The 24,488-nt window shown below is 36.3% G+C and overlaps 1 protein-coding gene across 1 annotated transcript; it reads right to left on the bottom strand.

Annotated features, from left to right (window-relative positions):
• Positions 1 to 122: 122 nt before the first annotated feature.
• Positions 123 to 23,793, bottom strand: aven (apoptosis, caspase activation inhibitor). Its single transcript, XM_067383947.1, has 6 exons — positions 23,538 to 23,793; positions 22,932 to 23,109; positions 1,593 to 1,663; positions 1,379 to 1,474; positions 1,003 to 1,288; positions 123 to 372 (listed from the first exon to the last, which is right to left on the bottom strand). Exons 1-6 carry the CDS (start codon positions 23,742 to 23,744, stop codon positions 242 to 244), a joined length of 969 nt encoding a protein of 322 aa, XP_067240048.1. The 5' UTR covers positions 23,745 to 23,793; the 3' UTR covers positions 123 to 241.
• Between the last annotated feature and the right edge of the window lie 695 nt (positions 23,794 to 24,488).

The following is a 24,488-nucleotide window of genomic DNA, read 5'->3' as shown; positions in this document are numbered from 1 at the left end:
TGCAATCAAATGAGTGAGAATATGATGCATCTGAGAACTGTTAGCATTACATCAGTATTTTTATGAGTAATATATTGAGGAAGCATTCTATATTCCACATGCCTGAATTAGTCTTGGCTATTATAAGACTTCACGAAGTGTCACAGTATGATGTACACGTCCACACAGATTAGCAAAGCTGCATGTGCTGATTTAATCCACAGCCGTGTCAGTCAGCAGTGAGGAAAGTGCTTCTCTCAGGTCAGGAGATCATGCTGTCCAGCCAGTCCTCCAGATCCTCCTCTGTCACTTCCTGCCGTGTAGGTTCAGGTTCAGCCTCCGTTTCTGGTTTCGTCTCTTTCATTTGATCTTTTATTTCTTCTTCCTCTGAACCTGTAAAGCGACTTTGAATATATAACTTGCAAAGCTAGAAGACTGATGAACATAAAGCAGTTCAACAAAATTTTAAACTCAAAATAAACTTTTAAAGTAGTTATCAGAAGTTACTGGTTTTTTTTTTGGTTTAGATTTATTTTTGGTGTTTTTGCCTTTATAATGATAGGACAGTGATTAGACAGGAAGCGAAGTGGGAGAGAGAAGGGGGGGGAGGGGGACGGGATCGGGAAAGGACCACGAGCCGGGACTTGAACTCGGGTCGCCCGAAGCGCATTGGTGGTACATGTCGGCGCACTGCCCATGAGGCCATCGACACCGACAGAAGTTACTGTTTTTTTTGATCAATACTTGTCTGATAAATAAAAGAATGAATTTTTCAAAAATGTATTAATGACCCAAAACTTTTGAACAGTAGTGTGATTATTTATAAAGTGAAAAAAGAACATATTTAGCTCAAAAAAGACTAATTTGGCAAAATTCAGTATGAAAATGTCTTACTAAAATTAATCTGATTTCCAAACACTATTTAGTTAATTTGTTACTGAAAATTACTACTTTTAGTTAGTTACAGTACCCTTAACACTGTTTAACAAAAATGAACAAACAAATACTAATTCATGTGGATACCTTGTGTTGGGGAGTTCAGAACATCATCTGTTGTAGTGTGGGATTCAGTTGAAGAAAGTTCTGTGACGGGTTTCTGCAAGCCGAGGAGAAGGTCGAGCTCCTGGTCAGCATCATCTGTGGCAGTAGGGACGGATGTGGAGACACCGAGTGACGCTGTGGTACTTGAAACAGGCTTCACACTGCAGGAAATGCCCTGGCCCGGCTCTCGGCCTGCCTGAGGAGCATTCGGTGTCAAATCAGTTCTGTGAGGGACTGTCGCAGGCGGCAGTTCAACAGGAGTCGTCACCTGAAACATAGTAATGCACTAGTAAATCACACTTCACTAGTATTAGCATTTCATAGTATTTCCAAAAAAATAAATAAAAAATTGATGTACCTGAACAAGCTCAGCCTCCAGGTTCAGTCTCGTGTGCAGTGGAAGCTCTTGAAGTGACTGAGTTAAAGCTGGCAGGTCTATAAAAAGAGCTGGAATCTGGAGAAGTAAAAATCAACTATGAGAAGATATTTCCTCAAAAAACGGAATAATTGCACTGGAAAACATGCAAGTAAATTGTAATATTTAGTGACTTGAGAGATGACTGATCATGCACCTGATTTTTCGCCAGTGAGTCCATCTCCCAGTCCTTCTCATCAGAGAACCTGAACTGTGTGAAAGAGTCACCTATAACAGATAAACATGCAATACAATGGTTTTGTTTCAACACTTTCAGGAAGCTTGGATTGAATTCTTTGATTGAATTACATTATTAAACTCAAAATTCTCAAATTGTTATATTTACTATCAAATATTAATATTTGACTACATTTATATGAATCTTCATTATAATCAACATTAATCAGAATCAACATTATAATAATGCAATAATTTTACAGATTATGCACACTGTTGATTCATTTATCAAGATTGAAATGATCCAGTTTATTGAAAATAATACTACAGTTGTGTTATTTTAGTATTATTTATATACTTTTATTGTATTTAAATTAATATTTTAAATTAGCTTAAATTTGTATTTCTGTTTTAGTAATTAAGTGCTTTTATATATATATATATATATATAAAGAACTTAATTATTAAAAGAGAAATAAAATTATTAAATTAAAAGGTAAATAGAAATTAAAGGTAAAATAAAATATATATATATAATTAATTAATAATTTTATTTCTGTTTTAGTAATTTTTCTTCGATTTAAACCTATTTTATTTTAGTTGTCAAGGCAAAATTTCAAAATTTTCTTCGTTTTTTTTTAGTTATAAGTTTCCCCATATAACATCTGTATTTGATTTTAAGTTTTATTTCAATTAAAGAAAATTATTTTTAATAGTTTTCATCAACAATAACTCATCTTCATAGACCCTGTATTGTTGTACCAAGACAATTATTAATAATATCTTCCACTTTATTTTCAATTCCAACTGGGACATAATGTCACGGCCAAGAAAAACAACTCTGCACACTCAGTTCACTGCACACCATCACAGCAGCAGCTGAACGTGTGTCATCTTTTCAAGTCATTTTCACCTCGACACAAGCAGCGTGAAATCTGAGGCGGCAGCAAGTTGGGACAGCTGAAGAAAGAAGCCGTGGGTCTGTCACGCTCAGCTGTCCCAGACAGGGTGAGGAAGAATAGCAGGCGTCCCGCCTCAGAAACACTCTTTCACTGAAGATACACTTGCCAACTGCAGTTGGCCAAACTGACAGGGATGATACAGTGCAGGGTCTCAAGGTCAAGTAGAGGGATCCTTTTTCAAAAGTGAGCATTTTGGCACCAAAGGCTCCATGCAAAGTCCATTAAAAAGATAAAAAAGCACGTAAAGATTTAGTCTATACACCATCCCAGTGACTCAGAACGGACGTCACAGGAAAACAGATTCTTTCTAAAGCTGAGCAGACTGCCAAGTACGCAGTGGTTGATGTCATCAGTGTAGAAAACTCTGTTATGAGTGACTGGAGCTGTGGACAGGAGAAGCCATCCAGGCAAATTTCATCACGTTTCCTTCACTGGCAGTGACAGCACCATGGAAACTGCTGCCATAACAATGAGCAAATGTCCTGTCAGCATGTGCGGCGAGGGCCAGCGTAGCATTATCAGAGCGAGTAGTGTGTGGATAGCCAATATAACAAACCAGCTGCATGTGACATACTGCCTGTGTTCCATTAATTATGGTAAAGTCACTGTTGTAAAAATGAAACTGTGAAGAAATAGTTATATGGATTGATGCTGTTTAGTATAAAATATGTTAACTGATACCAAAAGCCAATAAACATTTTTATGTTATGGCTGATAAACAATATAACTGAGCAATATCGCACACGTAATAATGCTGATATTTCTTTTATACACAAGTTCAATAAAATGAACTTTATGTCTCCTATACCTATATTAATTATAATTAAAAGCACTTTACTCAATCATTTACTCACCGCTCATGTCATTTATTTGAAGGACTAGGAGTGCCACTTAAAAATAAAAATGATATGAAGGAATCAATTTATTGATTCAAAATAGAATATAAATACATGATTCAACTTTTCAAATTGACAAATATAAAAATTCAATTGGTTTATTTAATTTATGCTTAAAAATGTAGTTAAAAGTAACAGTAAAAATTATGGAAGCCACTGAATAAAAAATAAAAAAGGTAACTGCAACTGTTTTACAATGTGCAATTTTGGCTTTTTTCTCCGAATTATGATATAAACTTGCAATTTTAAGAAATAAAGTCGCAATTCTGACAATTTTCTCACAATTGCAAATTTATACATTGCAATTCTGAGGGGAAAAATTCACAATTATTATTTTTTTTGTTACGAGGCACAAAATAAATAACCTTTCACTATTCAAGTGATTAATCCATTTTACAAATGATTGAAGTAAAAAAATACCATTGGACAGTTTCAGACTTTTAGGGGCAGTTGGTTAGAGAGATGGACTTGCAACCCGAAGGTTGTGGGTTTGAGTCTCAGAAATGTAGGTGGGGGGAGTGAATGAACAGCGCGCTCTTCAACTCTCATTACCCACAACTGAGGTGCCCTTGAGAAAGGCAACTAACACCCTATTACCCCCAGGGTGCCAGAGCAAAAAATGGCTGCCCACTGCTCCGGGTGTGTGTTCACTTGGATGGGTGAAATGCAGAGCACAAATTCCATGTATGGGACACCAAACTTGGCTACATGTCATATTACTTTCAATTTCAAATGAAATGGAAAGCCAAAAGTTGACATACTGTACATATACTCTTCAGTAACAAATAAGCAAAGAAGTCGCTGAGATAAAAATGGCTGCTTTGAAAGGAAGAGCAATTGTCAGTAGCAGCTCTGGTGTAGTACTGGCACAATGTCAGAGTGGCAGATGTGTGCCTCTCTGCAGGCTGGCATCCTCTGACCCGCTCTCTCAATGAGCGAGAGCAGTGGAGCAGGAAGCCACGCTACAAGTACAGGTCATTTCCTCCCAGAGAGTGGGACCAAGTATGCAGCCTGCCAAACCCAAACTGGCCAGTGTTCTTTGCTTTTTCAAGGGCCCCAATAAAACACTGATGACACGAGGACCATGAAACGCTGTGGACCGACAAGCCCAGCACCATTAAACCGAGCACAGACCATTCACTGTTAGTCATTAAATGGCCCTTAATGCAGGGAAGCTACAGCCCTTTGGAAGAAGCTGCTAATTTGCTTTGTCGTCACGGCTCTTGAGCAAATCATTGCTAAGCCAATTACCACAAAGCAACTCCATAACGAACTGAACCATCAAAATAAATCAGTCTGTGATGATTGCAATTAAAACATTTCAAGCCGAACAATCAAAACAATAAGACAGTTATTTACTATACGCTTCAACATAGCTGCCATGGAGAACACCAAAAGTTTCCCATTAGTGTCTAGACTTGAAAGGAAAGACTTTGTGCAGTTCAAACACTTGGTTCATTTGAAAACACATCTTTAAATGTAACACTGCTTGCTTGGATATCTGAAAGAGGCCAAATATGTAAAATAAAATTGTTTTCCTTCAGATCATTAAAAGTTTGAGCTCTACTTTCGGGTTTTGATCAGTCAGCATGAATCGTGATACCGAACAAACTGTTGCGTAACCTTCAAATCATTATGTTTATAAAGTGGTCTGAGTTTCCTAATCCAGAAATGGGGAATCAAACATCTATTCAGTTAAATCACAATTGAAATGACTGGAAGTATAGCTGTCTCATCATGTGGTTTCGACGGTGCAAAAAGTGACAAATCAAGTTTTATTTTGAAATCTTTAATGTATCAGAAATTAAATAATAGCAGCTCTAAAAACAAAATGGCTGCAATCTCTAAATATTTCATTTTGTATAAAAATACATACATATACACATTTTTTATTATATATTATCAATTATATCTTAATGTACTTCTCGTTAAATATTACAGTCATGTGATAAAGAAAGTACACCTTTTGAATTCTATGGTTTTATTTATTAGGACATAAGAAAAAATCATCTGGTCCTTGGCAGGTCTTAAAATTAGTTAATTCATCCCTAAGATCAGAAGACGCACTGGTCAGAGAAACTGCAAAACCCAAAGAGCTGCATCTACAAGCTTCATGTTAAATGTTAAAGTTCATGACTACGATTAGAAAAAGACTGAACAAGTATGGCTTGTTTGATAGGGTTGCCAGGAGAAAGCCTCTTCTCTCTAAAAAGAACATGGCAGCATGGCTTAGGTTTGCAAAGTTGCATCTGAACAAACAAACCACAACTTCTGGAACAGTGTTCTTTGGACAGATGAGACCAAAGTGGAGATGTTTAGTCATAATGGACTGGATTTCACTTGGCGAAAACCAAACACAGCATATCAGCGCAAACACCTCATACCAACTGTAAAGCACAGTAGTGGAGGGGTCATGATTTGGGCTTGATTTGCAGCCACAGGACCTAGGCACCTTGCAGTCATTGAGATATTCCGGTTGATAAATTAAAAATACCCCTTTGGTGTGGAGTAGTTTAGATCCAACTCTGATGGACGACAACAACAACAACAACAAACTCCCTGAGACTTCCTAGCTCTTCCATCCAGATAGCAAAATTCTCTGTTTTTTCTGTTATTTCTATTCCTTATGTTCTATTTTTATTATTCTTTTTTATGTAAAGCACTTTGAATTACCATTGTGTATGAAATGTGCTATACAAATAAAATCGCCTTGCCTTGAGTCGACCATGAACTCCATGAAGTATTCTAGAGTCCAAATGTAAGTCCATCTGTCCAACAGCTAAAGCTTGGCCATAATTGGGTAATGCAACAAGACAATGATCCCAAGCACACCAGTAAGTCTACAACAGCAAATCTTGGCCCAGTCAAAGTCCAGACCTCAACCAGAAACTAGAAATGCTGTTGCAGGACTTTAAGAGAGCTGTGCATAAACAGATGCCTACAAACCTCAATGAACTGAAGCAACGTAAAGAAGAGTGGACAAAAATTCCTCCACAATGATGAAAATGATTCCTTTTAGTTATTGCTGCTAAAGGTGGTTCTACAAGCAATTAAATCACAGTTTGTCACACACGGCTTCTCTATTTTGGCTTTATATTTGTTAAATAAATAATGACACGGTATAGTATGTCATGTTTTGTTGTTCATCTGAGGTAGTATCTCATTTTAAGCCTTGAGATACAAGATACTAAAGACCAGGGGCTGTATTCACAAAGCATTTTATCTTACCACTAAGAGTTCTCCTAAATAGCAGTAAAAGTTCTTAGCTAAGAGTTTTCTCTTAAAACCTATTCACAAAGCTGCTGAGACAAACTTTTACTAAGGAACAGAGAAAAGTCTTAAGCCAAGAGTAAGGGCGGGGTTGACCTCGTTGCTATGGATGATGTCAACACACTTACTAACTATGCCCACAGTGATTGGCTGATGGGGGAGAAGTCTCGGTCAGCGATTTAATCATAGGGATATTGTAGAATGAGATATCATGTTTCCATATTCAAATAAAGGTTTTAAAATACAAATGTTGCTATATTCAAAGAAAGTTTTTTTTTTTTTTTTTATAAAAATGTTGCCATATTGAAATAAAGATTTTAAAATGTAAGCTAAGTGTCACAAATTAAACTAGTATATGTTCAGTTAATTGTCCGCCTCTTACATGTATGCGTCTTGAGAGATGGCAGAATTCAAGTGACAAATGATGCTTTATAAACAAAGCTTTGGAGGAGCGCGTTCAAACGGTCTATCTAATCAGCTCGAGTGGAGGTATATATACACAGACGAGAGCCGACTCGCCTTACCTCGACAGTTTTCTGCATCCCTCCGCCAACCCGCTCCTCACTCTCGGCTGGGATATGGGGCGAACTCTGGGTTTGGGCTAAATAAATTTCAAACTCGGAGTTTGGGCGAAATAAATTCCTAACAAATTCCAAGATCGGAGCCCTCGATCCCCTTGGACAGCATGCCAAATACGCATATTATATATACTCTATTCGATTATTTGTAAGTGTGAACCTGTGAAAACAACTGCCACAGGTAATAGTACATTATTTTTATATTTATTTATTTATTGAAGATTTATTTTTGGCATTTTATTGTATTCAATGAACCAAAATATGTATTGCATTTATGAAGAAAATGTGCAGCACCCAGCTTTATCGCTATTGCCTCAATGGTGTACAGCAGGGATGGACAACTCCGGTCCTGGAGGGCCAGTGTCCTGCAGAGTTTATCTCCATCCCTGATAAAAACTTGCTTGCCTATAACTTTCTACTAATCCTAAAGACCTTGATTAGCTGGTTCAGGTGTGTTTGATTAGGGTTGGAGCTAAACTCTGCTGGACACTGACCCTCCAGGACCGGAGTTGTCCATCCCTGGTGTACAGTGTCTTTAGGTGGATGTTTGTGATTTGATCTTAGTGACTTAGGAGTCCTCTTGACTACTCCTAACATTTCACAGCTTCACTGGGAGCTAGTTTTAGCGCTAAAATACTTTGTGAAATACTCTTAGAGCAAAAATTTAAGAGTCATAAATTTAGGACTGACACGCCCATTATTTTTAAGAGTTTCTCCTAAATCTGTAAGTTAGGAGCTACTTTTAGCCTTAAGATGTTTTGTGAATAAGGCCCCAGATGTCTTTTATTGTGTCTATTTTCTTTTTCACATGACTATTGTATTTTCAATTGGACAAGAAAGAAAGAATCTCCCCATATGTCTCTATGGCTCGGCCCTGTGCAGTAGTGTGTATGAGAACAGGGCTCTAGTGTCAGGTAGGGGTGTAACGATACCCTCATGTCGCGATTCGATACATATCACGATACTGAAACCACGATACAATATTATTGCACTACTCAAAGACATGGTAAAAGGTTAACAAAAAATTAACTGTTGATTAAAATGCTAAATTTGGTATTACATGGGGGGGGGGGTGGAAATAAATAAGGATACAAAGGAGGTCTGCACTCTAAAAAGACTTTAATTGAAGTACACAGGAGATAAGTTGACAAACGTTTCGGCTCTTTGCCTTCGTCAGTGTAACAATTTCATTTACTCTCAATAATAACATTATGGAGAGTGCACCTTATTAGCTGGGAGAGTGCAGTGAACGCTTTGATTGGGTGGAAATAAATAGCCTTGGACTTATATAAACCAAATGCACAGGACAATGGTGACACCAGAATAAAAATATTCATGACTCTGAAGCTGAGAATACAGAATTATTTTCAATTAATATGTTTGCACTCTGTCACTGACTAGAACTTTTTACTGTTAACATAAGACATTTGGCATTATCAGGACCCACAAATATTCTCCCATTGCATTATTATACATATAGTTTAACACTCAAATTCTGTAATCATGAATTTTTTCCTCACAAAGTAATTTCCATTTTGGGTGAACTATACACAATATAGATTGTCACCATCCACGATATCGTTGCATTTCTGTATTGTGATATATTGTGACAATATATTGTTACACCCCTAGTGTGAGGTGCATCTCAAGTGAATGACACACAAGTTCTGAACCTCTCCTCAGTAGACTGAAGAGTGAAAGCGCATCTGAGCCATGATGACCCAAACCCTGGAATGAACAAAAGGCAGAGAGGAATCACCAGACCCTCTGCCACGGGACCACAAAGAGCAGAGGTCATCCAGCGTGCTTTTCTGAATCCATCTTTCTCTACACAACCTGAACTTCACTACAAGTGCGGCAGTATTCTCCTTTCATGCTGACATTTTTATCTAAACATAAAAGCCACTCCAAGTTACATAACTTTCATTGTGTCTGTGTGTGTTTACTTTCTACAAGTGGGGCCTGTACTGCAGCTGGGATGCTGGGTTGAGCTGATCATCAGGGTAGCAGACAGCTGTAGCTCATCTTAATAAGAGATTTAGAAGAGTAATTTATTTCCATAGAGATGAATCAACCACTCAGTGCGCTACTCTTGATCAAAGGAAATGGTTTTCTCAATGATGAACATGATGATGAATGGAGGTTCACCTTCAGAAACAACTAAAAAAGCAATGTCAATATTTAAGAGGAGGAAATATTTTATAGAAATTAATAAAACCATGTCATATAATACTGCAGGCGATGCTTTTCTGAGATTTGTAACAAAAAAATTATTAATTACTTTACTTATAAATATATATAAAAACATGTCCAAAATATTTTGAAAGATTTCCCTTTCATCTCTTATTATGGACTTCCCAACCACAAAGAGTCCAGATTACAGAGGAATAAACATTATATATTATTTTAATATTTTATATTATATTTTAATGACAGTGCCCATTAAAAACATCCAATTCCAACCAAATACCAAAGGACTTCATGGCCCAAATATCAACACTGCCCCAAATTATGCATTTCTCTGGGCAAACATGAACTCAAAGGGACAATCAGGGTACCATTTCCTGGCAGAATTATAAAACAGACTCATTGGGGACAAAATATTAGATCATTCAGGCTATTTATAGTCAAAAGCTATCATTACACAACCATATTTTTGCAAAAGTGTCACTTGAACCTTTAACCTGTAAATACGGTTTGAAAAAAGCCCTCATATTTCAGTGATGTGACAACAGAGAACAATCGCCACAGGAAACACAAAAGGAGTAAGTTATGGTGAACCGATGAAAAGATATAGAAAGCCAATATGGAAATGATTAGAAACAAGTGGCCTCTGTTGCTCATCCCAACATTCATAAAGGTGCCTGAATAATACAAAATGGCTTTAAAATAATGAGCGGTCTCATGCAAATCGCACAGGTGTTATGGTAACAACAGCAGAGAGGGAAGAGCGTGAGTGTGAGGAGAGACGCACACAGTCATTAACAGAGTGGTTGTTACTGTTTCACGTTATTACAGAGATGACATTCTGATACTTTGTGTGGGTGCAAACTCACACCCCCGCATCATAATTACTGTCCAATGCTTGATGCAGGGGACTACAGTCACAGTGTGTGCGTGATCAAAAACACAGGCACAAAGCACAGGTGCTCAACATTTAAGTGAAGGTTGCTCCAGCATTCTTCCAGCAGTTTGTGCTAGGAAAAAAAACACGATTTTTGTGATTACACTTAGCAGGCTTAACATCCCTTTTGAATACTTTAACTTAAAGGTGCCATCGAACGTTTTTTTACAAGATGTAATATAAGTCTAAGGTGTGTCTGTGAAGTTTCAGCTCAAAATACCCCATCGATTTTTTTTTTTTAGAATTTTTTTTAACTGCCTATTTTGGGGCATAATTAGAAATGGTAACTGGGAAATTAGAGATGGTAACTTTAACCACATTTAACAGTACATTAGCAACATGCTAACGATACATTTAGAATGACAATTCACAAATATCACTAAAAATATCATGTAATCATGAATCATGCCAGTTATTATCGCTCCATCTGCCATTTTTCGCTATTGTTCTTGCTTGCTTACCTAGTCTGATGATTCAGCTGAGCACAGATCCAGACGTTAATACTGCCTGCCCTTGTCTAATGCCTTTCATAATGTTGGGATCATGGGCTGGCATATGCAAATATTGGGGGCGTACACCCCGTCCCGACTGTTACGTAACAGTCTGTGTTATTGTTGAGATTCGCCTGTTCTTCGGAGGTCTTTTAAACAAATGAGATTTATATAAGGAGGAGGAAACAATGGAGTTTGAGACTCACTGTATGTCACTTCCATTTACTGATCTCTTGCTATTTAACTATGCAGAGGTAAATTCAATTTTCAATTCAACGGCACCTTTAAATTAAATCAACTAGGCCCAACTAAGTCCACAACTGATATCCAATCAATCAAAAATACCAAAGTATGTTTAGCAAGTACAATCCAATAAGATTTTTTAGTAACACTTTACAATAAGGTCTCATCTGTTGATATTAGTTCATGCAATGGTTCCCAAACTGGGGGGAGCGGCTGAGGGTGAGGGATAGTGCATGGTCAGCAGATTACTATGCAAAAGAAACCTCTGCAGGGTGATACAAGACTGCGTGATTACCTTGTGCTTATTATGCGGCTACTTGACAGATGAGTAAATTGTTGAACACAAAATACTAATTTGACATTTTTATTATCTCAAAATACCTCAGAGTACCCACTTGAATGGTCTGTTATCAGTTGTAGCGGTTGTTGTACTGCAATAACAGACCACTATATGGCGAGTAGGCCTACTGCAGGGAGCCGTGTAGAAATATAAATGAATGATGCATGGTTCTGCATAAAGCATGGACAATTCTGTGAAAGGACTGCCAGTGCCAGGTAACTGGGAAACATATGATGAATAAACTTCAGATTCACAAATAGCCTACCAAAACAACATGTCTACACAAGGCGCAAGTGGCGCGAATAGTCAAAATCCATTAGAACCCATTGATGTTCAATCAGTGATGCTGTTACTGCGGCGCGACAAATCCCGACGGTAAACTGATGGCCTGGTGTATTTCTGACGAACTCCAGCGCTCTGACATAAAAATTAATTTGCATGTTGGCTTTGTTGCGTCTAGACATCAGCTGTTGCGTCTAGACATCAGCTGTTGCGATGCGGCCGCCGCATCCGGTGCAGTGAAAAGACAAGAAAAAATGATATATCTCGCCCTTGGATTCATCAGTACAAAGGTGGGTAATGAAGCCAAACAAGTTAAGATGCCAAGTAGGCTATAAGTAGCTAGGTACAATATTAATAATCTCATATACAGTTTTGCAATCAAGGTCATGTCTGAGAGTGCCTTTTTGGGTGCATGTATATTCATCAAAGAATCCTGAAAAACTGTTTCCTCAAAACTAAATACATTAAATTGGAAAATGTAACAATATTAATGTGTTTACTGTCATTTTTAATAAACAAATGCAGCCTTGGTGAGCATAAGACGGTGGGGGGATTGAAAATACTTTTCTCTATAAAAGTGGGCCCACCAGAAAAAGTTTGGGAGCTACTAAGTTAATGTATTAACTAACATGAACTAACAAGGAGCAGTACATTTGTTACAGTATTTATTAATATTTGATAATGTTAGTTAATAAAAATACAATCGTTCATGTTTGTTCAGAGTGCAATAACTAAAGTTAACAAATACAACTTGATTTTAATAATGTACTAGTAATTGTTTCATTAACATGAACTAACATTAATAAATGCTGTAGAATTATTGTTAATTCTTAGTTCATGTTAACTAAAGTAGTTAACTAATGAAACCTTATTGTAAAGTGTTACCGGTATTTTAAATTTAGTTAAAAAAGTCTCTTATGCTCACCAAGCCTGCATTTATTTGATCTAAAAAACAGTAATATTGTGAAATATTATTACAATTTAAAATAACTGTTTTCTATCATAATTTATTTTTACATTTTACTAATTCCTGTGAAGCTGAATGTCCAGCAGCCATTACTCCAGTCTTCAGTGTCACATGATCCTTCAGAAATCATTCTAATATGCTGTTTTTGTGCTCAAGAAACCTTTTTATAATTATTATTATCAATGTTGAAAACAGTCGGGTTGCTTAATATTTTTGTATGAACTGTGTTATATTTTTTGGACTCTTTGATGAATAGAAAGTTCAAAAGGAGCATTCATTTGAAAAATAAATCTTTTGTAACATTATAAAAGACTTTACTGTCACCTTTGATCAATATAATGCACCCTTGCTGAAAAGTAATACTATCTCTAAAAATTTAATAAAACAATACATGTTGTTCATGACCATTGCCTTTCAAAGCATGCGCACAACGCTGAATCCACTTGCAGTCTGTTTAAAGTACAAACATGTTGGACGAACCCGAGCTACAACCACATTATCTAGGTCTGTTAGTCACAAAAAAACAATTTTTCAAGGTTTGACTAAAATTGAACTCATACAGTGCATGCAAACAAACACATTTAGTATGTATTTATCAGCATGCTTAAAAACAATAAGAGTACTATGGTAGTTAGAACTCAATGGCTGAGTTTGTGCAGGATACAGTAGGTTGTTGCTTGCCAACAATATAAAAAAGAAAGACAATCTAGAGAGCTGTGGGTGCAGTCATTTTTTGAGGGTCCAGCTGGTGAAACTGCCAGTAGCAGGGCCACAGGTGGAGGTCCAAGGTACCGAAATAAAGGAAAGCAAGTTGGGAGGGGGCACGGTTTCCTACAGGTGCAGTGTCATTGGTAATGAATTAACATCTCTTTCCTTCTCTGCAGGAGCATAGACATGTCGAAGTGCATTTAACAGCTAAACAAGGTCATGCAATTCAGGCAACATTTAATATTAATTTGCTGCTCTCACGGTCAAGTGTAACCAGAGTATGTAGTGTGTAGGGCTGAGTTGTGCCTGCTGGCCATCTGAGACCCAGAGGAGACATACTATGTTAGGGCAGATACACAGATGCAGCCGAACACAGCGGGGCTGTCACTGTATATCTATGCCCTTCATTATTAGTCCTCCTCCAGGGTACGTGATACGGCTCATATCCTCCATTATGATCTCATTATGATCAATAAACTTGGAGGCCTGGAAATCCTGCCCTACATGGCACTATCTTACATAAGCCATTTCCTGTCAACCTGACTGTACGACTTGAAGATGTGAGATCGTGCTGCTCCAGCATCCCACCGTGGCATTGTATAAAACCACGTGATGGTTGACAAAAGGAAAAAGTGTAAAAAGAAATGAGCTTGAATTGGATTGGTCTATCTGTACCCAATCCCCAGCCAGACAAAGCTTACACCGACACAACTTGCAAGGGCACAATGTCACTCATATCCTGAGCATCCTGCACTCTTACCAGTGCAACTGTGTGCATTGAATTTTTTATTTTTCATTGATCATTCAAGGCTTCCTTTGATGGCCTGTGATGTAACGAATTGCACCCATGCAGCTGTGAGAGCAGAATTTGAGGGATCATCTTCATATGAAAATTAAGGCTAACCTCTTAAAATAGTGTAAGTGCAAAAACAAATGAATAAATATATAAATAAATACACTACCGTCCAAAAGTCGGTTTGATTTTTTTCATGTTTTAAAGGAGGTCCTATATTCTCACCAATATGCACCTTGATCAAAAATATAGTAAAGCAGTAATATTGTGGAATAGTACTAAAATTTCTAATAACTATTTTCTATTTTAACATATTTTAAAGGTGCCCTAGAATCAAAAATTGAATTAACCTCGGCATAGTTGAATAACAAGAGTTCAGCACATGGAAATGACATACATTGAGTTTCAAACTCCATTGCTTCCTCCTTCTTATATAAATCTCATTTGTTTAAAAGACCTCCGAAGAACAATTTAAAATAACTGAAGAACAATCTCAACATAACACTGTTACGTAACAGTCTGGATCATTAATATGTACGCCCCCAATATTTGCATATGCCAGCCCATGTTCAAGGCATTACACAAGGGCAGCCAGTATTAACGTCTGGATCTGCGCACAGCTGAATCATCAGACTAGGTAAGCAAGCAAGAACAACAGTGAAAAATGGCAGATGGAGCGATAATAACTGACATGATCCATGATTACATGATATTTTTATTGATATTTGTGAATTGTCTTTCTAAATGTTTCGTTAAAATGTTGCTAATGTACTGTTAAATGTGGTTAAAGTTACCATCGTTTCTTACTGTATTCACAGAGACAAGAGAGCCATCACTATTTTCATTTTTAAACACAGTCTGTATAATTCATAAACACAACTTCATTCTTTATAAATCTCTCCAACAGTGTGTAATGTTAGCTTTAGCCATGCAGCACTATCAAACTCCTTCAGAATCAAATGTAAACATAAAAATAAATACTATACTCACATGATCCGAAGCATGCATGCAGTATGCATGACGAACACTTTGTAAAGATCCATTTGAGGGTTATATTAGCTGTGTGAACTTTGTTTATGCACTGTTTTATAGTCGAGAGCTCAGGGGGGGCAGGGAGCGCGCGATTTAAAGGGGCCGCGATCTGAATCGGTGCATAGTTAATGATGGCCCAAAATAGGCAGTTAAAAAAATTAATAAAAAAAACATCTATTGGGTATTTTGAGCTGAAACTTCACAGACACATTCAGGGGACACCTTAGACTTATATTACATCTTGTGAAAGAACATTCTAGGGCACCTTTAAAATGTAATTTATTCCTGTGATGGCAAAGGTGAATTTTCAGCAGTCATTACTCCAGTCTACAGTGTCACATGATCCTTAAAAAAAAACATTCTAATATACTGATTTGCTGCACAAGCATTTATTATTATTACAGGAACATTTATTATTATTATTATTATGATTATTATTATTATTATTATCATCAATGTTAAGAACAGTTGTGCTGCTTAAATTTTTGTGATAAATAGAAAGCTCAAAAGAACAGCATATATTTGAAATAGACATCTTTTTTAACACTGTAAATGTTTTAATGTCATTTTTGATTTAATGCATATAGAAGTAATAATTTCTTTCAAAACAAATTCTTACTGACCCCAAACTTTTGATCAGTAGTATAAATAAATAAAATCAGAATAGTCAAGGATATATGAACAGCTAAATGTTGAAGTAATTTAACAATTTTTTAAACGTTAACATATATATTATTCTAGTGCAATGCAGTAGCATTGACTCAACCAATGATGGGAATTTGGGGTGATGCTATTCATTTGGCTAACCAATCAACAACAGATGAAATTGTTTGATGAAGTTAGTGGAACAAAAACAATTTACTTCAGCTTTAAAATTTTAACTGTAAGGTGAACTTTCATATGTGAATGACACATATGATTTTTGATAACCTTATGTTGATCATCAGACAAACAGCAGCATTACCTCAAAAACTAATGGAGAAACATTATTTTAAAAAAATCAATTCACCTAGCACTTTAATAATTTGTAATATTTTAGAAGACCATTTTACTTTGATTTGAGCTGAAGTAGCTCCTATACAGACATAACAAAAAGTCATTAAATGACCCTCTTGCTTCTGTATTTGTAGATAACTGATCCTCTCCACCCACCTATTTGCTCACAGGCACACTATCTGTGTCAAAAGAGAGTAATTAATGCCTCCATTATTTTTCAGTGAGCATCATACCACCGTTTCACACTCCCCCCCACATTCTCTAGCAAGAGCATGAACGGTCTAACCTTCATCCCCTCATTTCTGCTTCGGTTCAGCCCCCTGCTCTTCTCCTCTTCCTCCTCCCATTCTCGTCGTCTGCCTGTTGTTCACTGCCCCAAATCATGACGATCATCCCAGCCCAGAGGGAATGACCTCCTCCCAGCCATTCACATCTGTGTCTGTCAGTGCATCCACAGGCAGCAGCACATATTCATCCAAAGAAACAGCAGCAGCAGCAGCATTTCCCTATTATCCTCCACCACTGAGAGAAAAGAAGATGCTTAACAATGGACTTTGGTGTGGTCGTCACAACTTGAGACAGAGCTTTTTACTTTGACTCTTCCTTGAGCACCAATAACCATCCAATAACAGAGGAGAACTACTACTTTGAGGATTATATAATTAAGAACGGGCTAATGACTAGATGAAGAAGCAGCATCGAGACACTTGATTCCAGAGAGTGATGGTGAGAGTTCCCAAGAGAGGAAAAGGTTTGGGATGGGTGACAGTCTGACTGAGCCAGATCTGCAGATGGAGTTCAAGGCTGAGAGATGAAAACAGTGAGTACTGAATTCATAATTAGTCAATGTAGTAATTACTATTGTATTAGGCAAATTAGGTCAACATTATTAAAAGACAACAGATATCACTGACTGTTATTCTAGTGAATTCATTATGTTTCAATTAAAATGTTACAAAAGTAAAGGCATAATTTATTACGTTCTAACCCACATGTTGATCCAAACGTATCAAAACTTTCTTTCTGCTGTGGAAGACAAAAGCAGATATTTTGAAAAAAAGCCTTGTCCATACAGTCATTTGGGTTTAATTTTGTTGCTTTTATGTTCCACATAAAAAATACAGTCATACAGGTTTGGAAATGAAGGTTAGTAAATGATGACAGACTTTTCATTTTTGAGTTAATTATCCTTTAACAAACATTGTTTGTAATGATGTTATGTTAGGGGCATCCCAGAGTTCCACTAAACTGGTTTAAATGGACAGTAAGAAGCAGTGCTGGGGATCACCTACACACCAAATAAAGCTCCTATCTATAGAAACTGTAAAATTACCAAATAAATTAATTTATATGTGCTATATGATGTACTGCTTTTCAATTAGGTTAAATGTGTTAACATTAGTTAATCCATTAATTATCATAAACTAACCATGAACAATACTTTTACAGCATTTATCAATCTAGGTTAATATTATTACTATTATTTTACATATACTCAAACAAGTTGTAAATCAGCATTAATTAATGTAATGTGATGAATAAAGGCTGTAAAAACACTAACAAATGTTAACAAATTGAAGAATATTATGTAAAGTGTTTAATATTAAATATAAATATTACATTAAATATAAATATTATACCATTGATAATATATTTGCATGCACTATTAGTAGTCAATGCAAAGCTAATATGGCTGTGTTTACAAAATGCTTAAATATTCAACCATCTTAAGCAGGAAATTGAGCCCTCGTTAGGGGGATCTCCACATCAATTTCATCTGAAGGAGACTGTTATGACCTTGTATTAGGAAGTAGCTATTACCAAATTTTTCTCATAATGGATTTTCAAAGCAATGTGAGTTGCAGGTTTGTTTTTCCGACGCGACACAAAAAAGGTTAAGCAATGTCCTATGATGCTGGCCCTTTATGAACAAGTTCACCGCTACAGTGATAAGGACTGGATGATGCTATTCAAATTTAAAAGTGTTATTGAGAGGTTCTGACAGATTAATCTCCGATCAGCTGTGAGATTAGACAAAATAAAATTACCCATCTGTGTGACAGTAATATGCACAAATAAATGATTGCATCAGAGATTTGATACACCATGAAGCCTCTCTGTGAACAGATTTTCAATTATCTGACAGATGTAGTGTTCTTTACAGTGACAGCCTAAAAGATATGCCTACTAGGGACCATAATTTGACATACATATAATAGAATCAAACCTTATGGAATATTGTCTCAATTACATAATATTGCTACACCTGTGTTACTGTATATGTCAAAGAATGGTTAAGAAATCAGAATGAGTTTTCTATGAACTGCATGAGGATTTCCTCACTCAAACAGAGTACAAACTACCCTGTGGGCGACAAACAGGTGCAAGCACCTGCTGTCATGAAGAAGACAACTCATCTGTTTTAATGTAATCTGTGTAATTGCAAGTTCAGGATACAGAATTATGGAAATTAAAAAGTTAAAAGTGAGCATAAAATTGCTAAAAACTAAGAGTGTTTTGTTTTCACACTTGAGTTGTCTTTATAAGAACCAAACTCAAGGTGCCCTTGATTCAAAAATTGAATTTACCATGGCATAGATAAATAACAAGAGTTCAGTACATATAAAAGTCATACAGTGAGTCTCAAACTCCATTGTTTCCTCCTTCTTATATAAATCTCATTTGTTTAAAAGACCTCCGAAGAACAGGAGAATCTCAACATAACACCGACTGTTACATAACAGTTGGAATCATTAATATGTACGCCCCAATATTTGCATATGCCAGCCCATGTTCCCAACATTATGAAAGGCATTAGACAACGGCAGCCAGTAACGTCTGGATGTGCACCCCTGAATCAACAGACTAGGTAAGCAAGCAAGAACAATAGCGAAAAATGGCAGATGGAGCGATAATAACTGACATGATCCATGATATCATGATATTTTTAGTGATATTTGTAAACTGTCTTTCTAAATGTTTCGTTAGCATGTTGCTAATGTACTGTTAAATGTGGTTAAAGTTACCATCATTTCTTACTGTATTCACGGAGAGAAGAGCCGTCACTATTTTCATTTTTAAACATTGGAGTCTGTATAATGCATAAACACAACTTCATTCTCTATAAATCTCTCCAACAGTGTGTAATGTTAGCTTTAGCCACTGAGCACCATCAAACTCATTCATAACCAAATGTAAACATCCAATTAAACACTGTACTTACGCGATTAGACATGCTGCATGACGAACACTTTGTAAAGATCCATTTTGAGGGTTATATTAGCTGTTTGAACTTTTTTTATGTTGTTTAAGGCAAGCGCGAGCTCTTGGGGTGTGGAGCACGAGATTTAAAGGGCCACACACCCTGAATCGGCTCATTTATAATGATGCCCCAAAATAGGCAGTTAAAAAAAATAATTAAAAAAAAAAAATCGATGGGGTATTTTGAGCTGAAACTTCACAGACACATTCAGGGGACACCTTAGACTTATATTACATCTTTTAAAAAAAAGTTCTAGGGCCAGTTCTCTTTACGTTCACACTTTTTTGGTCCACTTAAGCAGGAATGTGGTCTCAGACTTCTGTGTTCATACTGTTGCTTTTTGGATGTAGTCCAGGTATACGTTTGATGGCTGTCCCTATGGCATTCAAAATTTGATCCCATTCACATAAGATATTTGTTTCTAAAGATTATTATCATTATTATTAATTATTATTATTTTGTAAAACAGCATTGCTACAAATGCTATTTAATGAGCTTAACTTGTTTATCTTTTGCACAAAAATATACATTTTGTTCCAATACTACATCTATATTCTTGCACTATATCACACATCCACCTTTGTAAATAACATTTATTTGAATTAAAATTGTTTTCCTTAAATCATGTTCTTTTTATTGCAGAAGGCAATGATAACATCAGCATGGGAAAAAAAATAGGACAAATATAATAAAAAAAAATACAAATGAAATAAACTGCTTTAAATATTCCTGGTGCAGTAGATATACCTAAAAGCAGCATTCAAGTAAGAATTGGAATAATCAATTAAAACTGTATATTCTTCACTGTATGAATAAAACGTGTACTGATTCTACTGATTCTTATGTTAGGCTGCTGTCACTTTAAGAACTACAGTAATTCACGGATCCAATATACTGATACGCACACAATTTCTTTCACAGATGTTTACATTCACTTAAGACAAAACCAACTGTTTATGTGAACCTTGTGTGTTTTTGACACTTTAAACACAATAAGACACTAAAGAGAATTTAGTTTAGTACATGCTGTGACAGCTGGAGTTCTGTGCATGTGCACAGTGTGTGCGATCGAAAACCGTATATCAAAAATTTGAAACCTGCAAGGCATGCAGCCATGTCTCTACAGTAAATTGGAAGTGGCTGAAATTACAATAAACAAGTGTACACTGAGAACGAATAATTTGTAGAGGTCTGGCAGAAGAAGCAGCCATGATGAACAGTGATTTACACGGAGGCATCTGATGACCAAACTACAATAGAATTCGCGAATGGAAGAAACAAGTGAGCCTGGACCAATTTGTGTTCACAATGGACATTTTTAGTGAACCATACTCAAATCACCTCCCGATATGGTATCGGACCAAGTAGTGTGAAAACACCCTAAGAAATGAAAATGTTGCCATTTACTCACTCCCATGTAGTTCCAAACCTGTAGAACTTTGAAGGTGACTAAATAATGACAATTTTAATTTTAGGCAAACTAACCCCTTTAAAGAATTCAGATTAAGATATGATTTTGATCATTTGTGAGAAAGCTCAAGGGTAATTGTAGGGTGTTCCTCCACTTTTTTACACTCCCTGGTGAAAGCTGAATTACACTCATTTGGTACCTAATCAGTCCGTTACCACCACACACACTAATCAGCGCCTGCTGGCAGAATCATAATGAGATAAAGGACAGTAAGTTGAGTATCGCAGGGGAGGTCAGGCAACTTTGAAAGACATGTGGAGCTGAACAAACCGGAACAGTCATCCTTCTATTTATAACTTGGCTAAAGTCATTATATTGCAATATTTGACCAAGAGGTGTGACTGTATTTATATTTCTTGTCAAACAAAACATGTAAAGAGTTTTTTTTAACGGTTAAATGACAGAAAAGATTCTTCATCAAAGCAGTCAAGTTAAAGTACTGAACCATTTCTTTTGTTTCTTAACAAATGGTGCTGTACAACCACATCATGATGGAAAAGCTGTCCTACACAATTCCTGAAGTCATGGATACAATATTCATTCTGGAGAACAGATACAAATTCCACCCACATTCACAGGGATCAGCGAGTTTGAACCTCTGATGACTAATCATAAATGTGCAGGGAACAACACAGGAAAAAATAGAGAGCAACAAAACAGATTAAGTGCTCCAATTTTGTTTGGAGTACAACTTTCAGCCACAACAAATAGAAACAGATTGCAACTAACGAAAGACATTTCCTAGTAAATAAGTTTGCACAGATATGCACAAGAGATAAATAGTCTGTTTTTTGCAATACCACAAGAGGCAGTGCAATCCTGCAGTACTTCTGTGTCGTAAAATTAGATGACACAAATATATCTCATGAATATCAATGTGGCTTTTGAGGAAGCAGATTAGGGAAATGAGAGGCAAATTGAGCAAAGAAAATTCCCTCAAGAGAAAAGCATAATGGAAATGTATTCTGCACTTACAGAGTATTTACGCTCATTAAATTTGAGGTACAAACGCCTCTGTAATGGTTCGTTTTGAATAATTAGACTGTTGTGTTAACGACCTGCCCTTGAACAATACGTACAATCTCTGCGTTCACTGACATAAATAAAGGAAGTGGGCAGCACATCAAATCGCATACTGCTTTTGTCCTGAAAAAACCCATTACATCAATCTCCATGTTTTAACTTGCTTACATTATCATTCAAAAGTTTAGGGTCAGTAAGACTATGTTTTTGAAAGAAGTCTCTAAATGCTCACCAAGACTTTTCAATTTTTAGCATCATTACTCCAGTCTTCAGTGTCACATGATCCTTCAGAAATCATTCTAATGTGCTGATTTGGTGCTCAAGAAACAAGTCTTATTAATATCAATGTTGAAAACTTAATATGCTTAATATTTTTGAGGACACTTGATATTTTTTCAGGATTCTATGATAAATAAAAGTTCAATAGAACAGCATTTAAATAGAAAATAGAAATCTTCTGTAACATTACAAAGGTCTTTACTGCCAATTTTGATGTATTTATTGCATTTATGGCATCCATGCCAGAAAAAGTAGTAATTAAAAAAAAATAAAAAATCTTACTAACCCCGAACTTCTCATTCAGGCAGTATAAAATAAACTGTGAGTGGTAATGGTTGCTCGCTGTGTTATTTGTAAACATGACAAAAACTGTTGCTCAGGAGATGAGTCTTCAGTCCTTTATTAATCAGATCCAGCCGTGCAACAGAAATAGAGCTTTGCCCTACTCGTCGCCCTTTAGTATCTCAATAGCACACAGCAGGACAGCTGGTTAACACCATCGTTGTTCTACATTAATTTTGGTTTTGATTTCCTGCCTGCATGAGCTGTATCAGAGGCACAGGGGAAATATGACACAGATTTAAGTGGGTAGTATGTCTTACCAGCTGAAGTGAGGAGGACATGATAGTCGGTGCCTCTCTGTGTAGGAATATCTTCATTAATTTCCTCTTTCTCAGATTCCTTATAACGGTCCCAGTTGGACTCAAGCTTTCGTCTAGAGAAGGTGTTGTCCTCCTCCACTTCCTCAATATTTTCTTTGTTGTCATGGTCATCTTGATTCTGGAAGGATGACAGTGAGCAAGCATGACACAATACATACAATTAATACTTACATACACATGACCAACTAAGACGTTTTGAATGGTTAAAATGATACTAAATTGGTTTGGTTTCTAATAAACTAATAAAAGTTACCATGGTAACCATCGCCAACACATTATAGTACAGTAATAATGTTAATACAGAAATACAATAAATTAAGTTCATAATTATTTTTCCATTAATCTCATTCAAACAGTGTGACTCTCTTAATGCTTGACATTATTTTCACATATTTAATATTTATGACATCTGTGTCTAATATCAAGAAGCCAGAGTTTTATAATAATAACTACTGTAATTATGGCATTATGTAGTAACTGTAAGTTTGGTATTTCGGCAGAAACTATGGTTGTCATGGTGATTGTTTTATTATGGGTGACACTCACTCGTCGAAACTCTCTAAAGTCTGCAGGAGGTCCAAAATCGCGCCCTCTTCCTCTTCGATGATCCCGTTTGCCTCTTCCACGATGGTGGCCCCCTCTTCCGCGACCCCTGTGCTCTCCCGAACTGCCGCTGTCAGCGTTACCTCCATCTCCACCTCCACCTCCTCTTTTCCAATATCCACCGCGTCCCCGACTATGTCTACCTTCCATAACTGAATATGAAATTTAGAACTAATACCGAGGCTGTAATCATGTAACACCACAACAGTTGTTACATTTAAAAAGAACCCTCCTATTCAATGGAGAAACGTTCCGCCCATTCAACTAGTTCCGCCTATAATACATGTGTTGACACACACACACACACACACACACGTTTTTCTAAATGAAATGTTATATGAATCAGGTGAATGATACTGTATATAAAAAAATCCTTTGTGAAAACCTTGATAAAATATATAAGAATAAAACTAGAATGTTTGGTGTATGTAAGTGCTACTGAAATGATTATTTTGCTGTCCCAGCACATGACAAAAAAGACACATTTTGAGAAGTCTTTATGTATTTATAATTAAAATCAACAGATGAAAATAGATAAAGTGTGATAAAATGAACACTTGAATGTGTATTTTGGATATTTTCTTTCCACTAGTTTGAAAGAAGAAAATGTGCATGAAAAAAAACAATACTTTGCCTGTAATGTCTTGTTTTCGAAAATCCCAAGTTTCATTGTAAAGCTTTACTGTGGAAGCTACGTGTTAATTATCCTGTAAAGAGTTTGGCCTAAATTAAAATTATTTGTTTATATTAGGCGTCAGACACACACTGACACACAAATGTTCTGTTTTTTGAATGTCAAGTCTCTTTATTTTATGTTTTCAGATTATCCATTGCCAAGTGAGCATGAAGAATACAGTGCAACATTCATCCAGTGTTTACTAACCTGTCAGCAGT

Source organism: Chanodichthys erythropterus, chromosome 4, assembly GCF_024489055.1.
Source record: "Chanodichthys erythropterus isolate Z2021 chromosome 4, ASM2448905v1, whole genome shotgun sequence".
In the NCBI taxonomy this organism is placed as follows: domain Eukaryota; kingdom Metazoa; phylum Chordata; class Actinopteri; order Cypriniformes; family Xenocyprididae; genus Chanodichthys; species Chanodichthys erythropterus.
The sequence above is the reverse complement of the archived record's forward strand: the minus strand, read 5'-3'. Positions and strand labels throughout refer to the sequence as shown.

Bases quoted from the DNA above. Each gene is read 5' to 3' on its own strand.
- aven (XM_067383947.1), bottom strand. From the start codon at position 23,744: ATGGAAGGTAGACATAGTCGGGGACGCGGTGGATATTGGAAAAGAGGA. The intron at 1,289-1,378 runs GTACATCAATTT...ACTATGTTTCAG, and splicing joins TGGAGGCTGAGCTTGTTCAG to GTGACGACTCCTGTTGAACT. The intron at 373-1,002 runs GTATCCACATGA...GTCGCTTTACAG, and splicing joins TCTGAACTCCCCAACACAAG to GTTCAGAGGAAGAAGAAATA.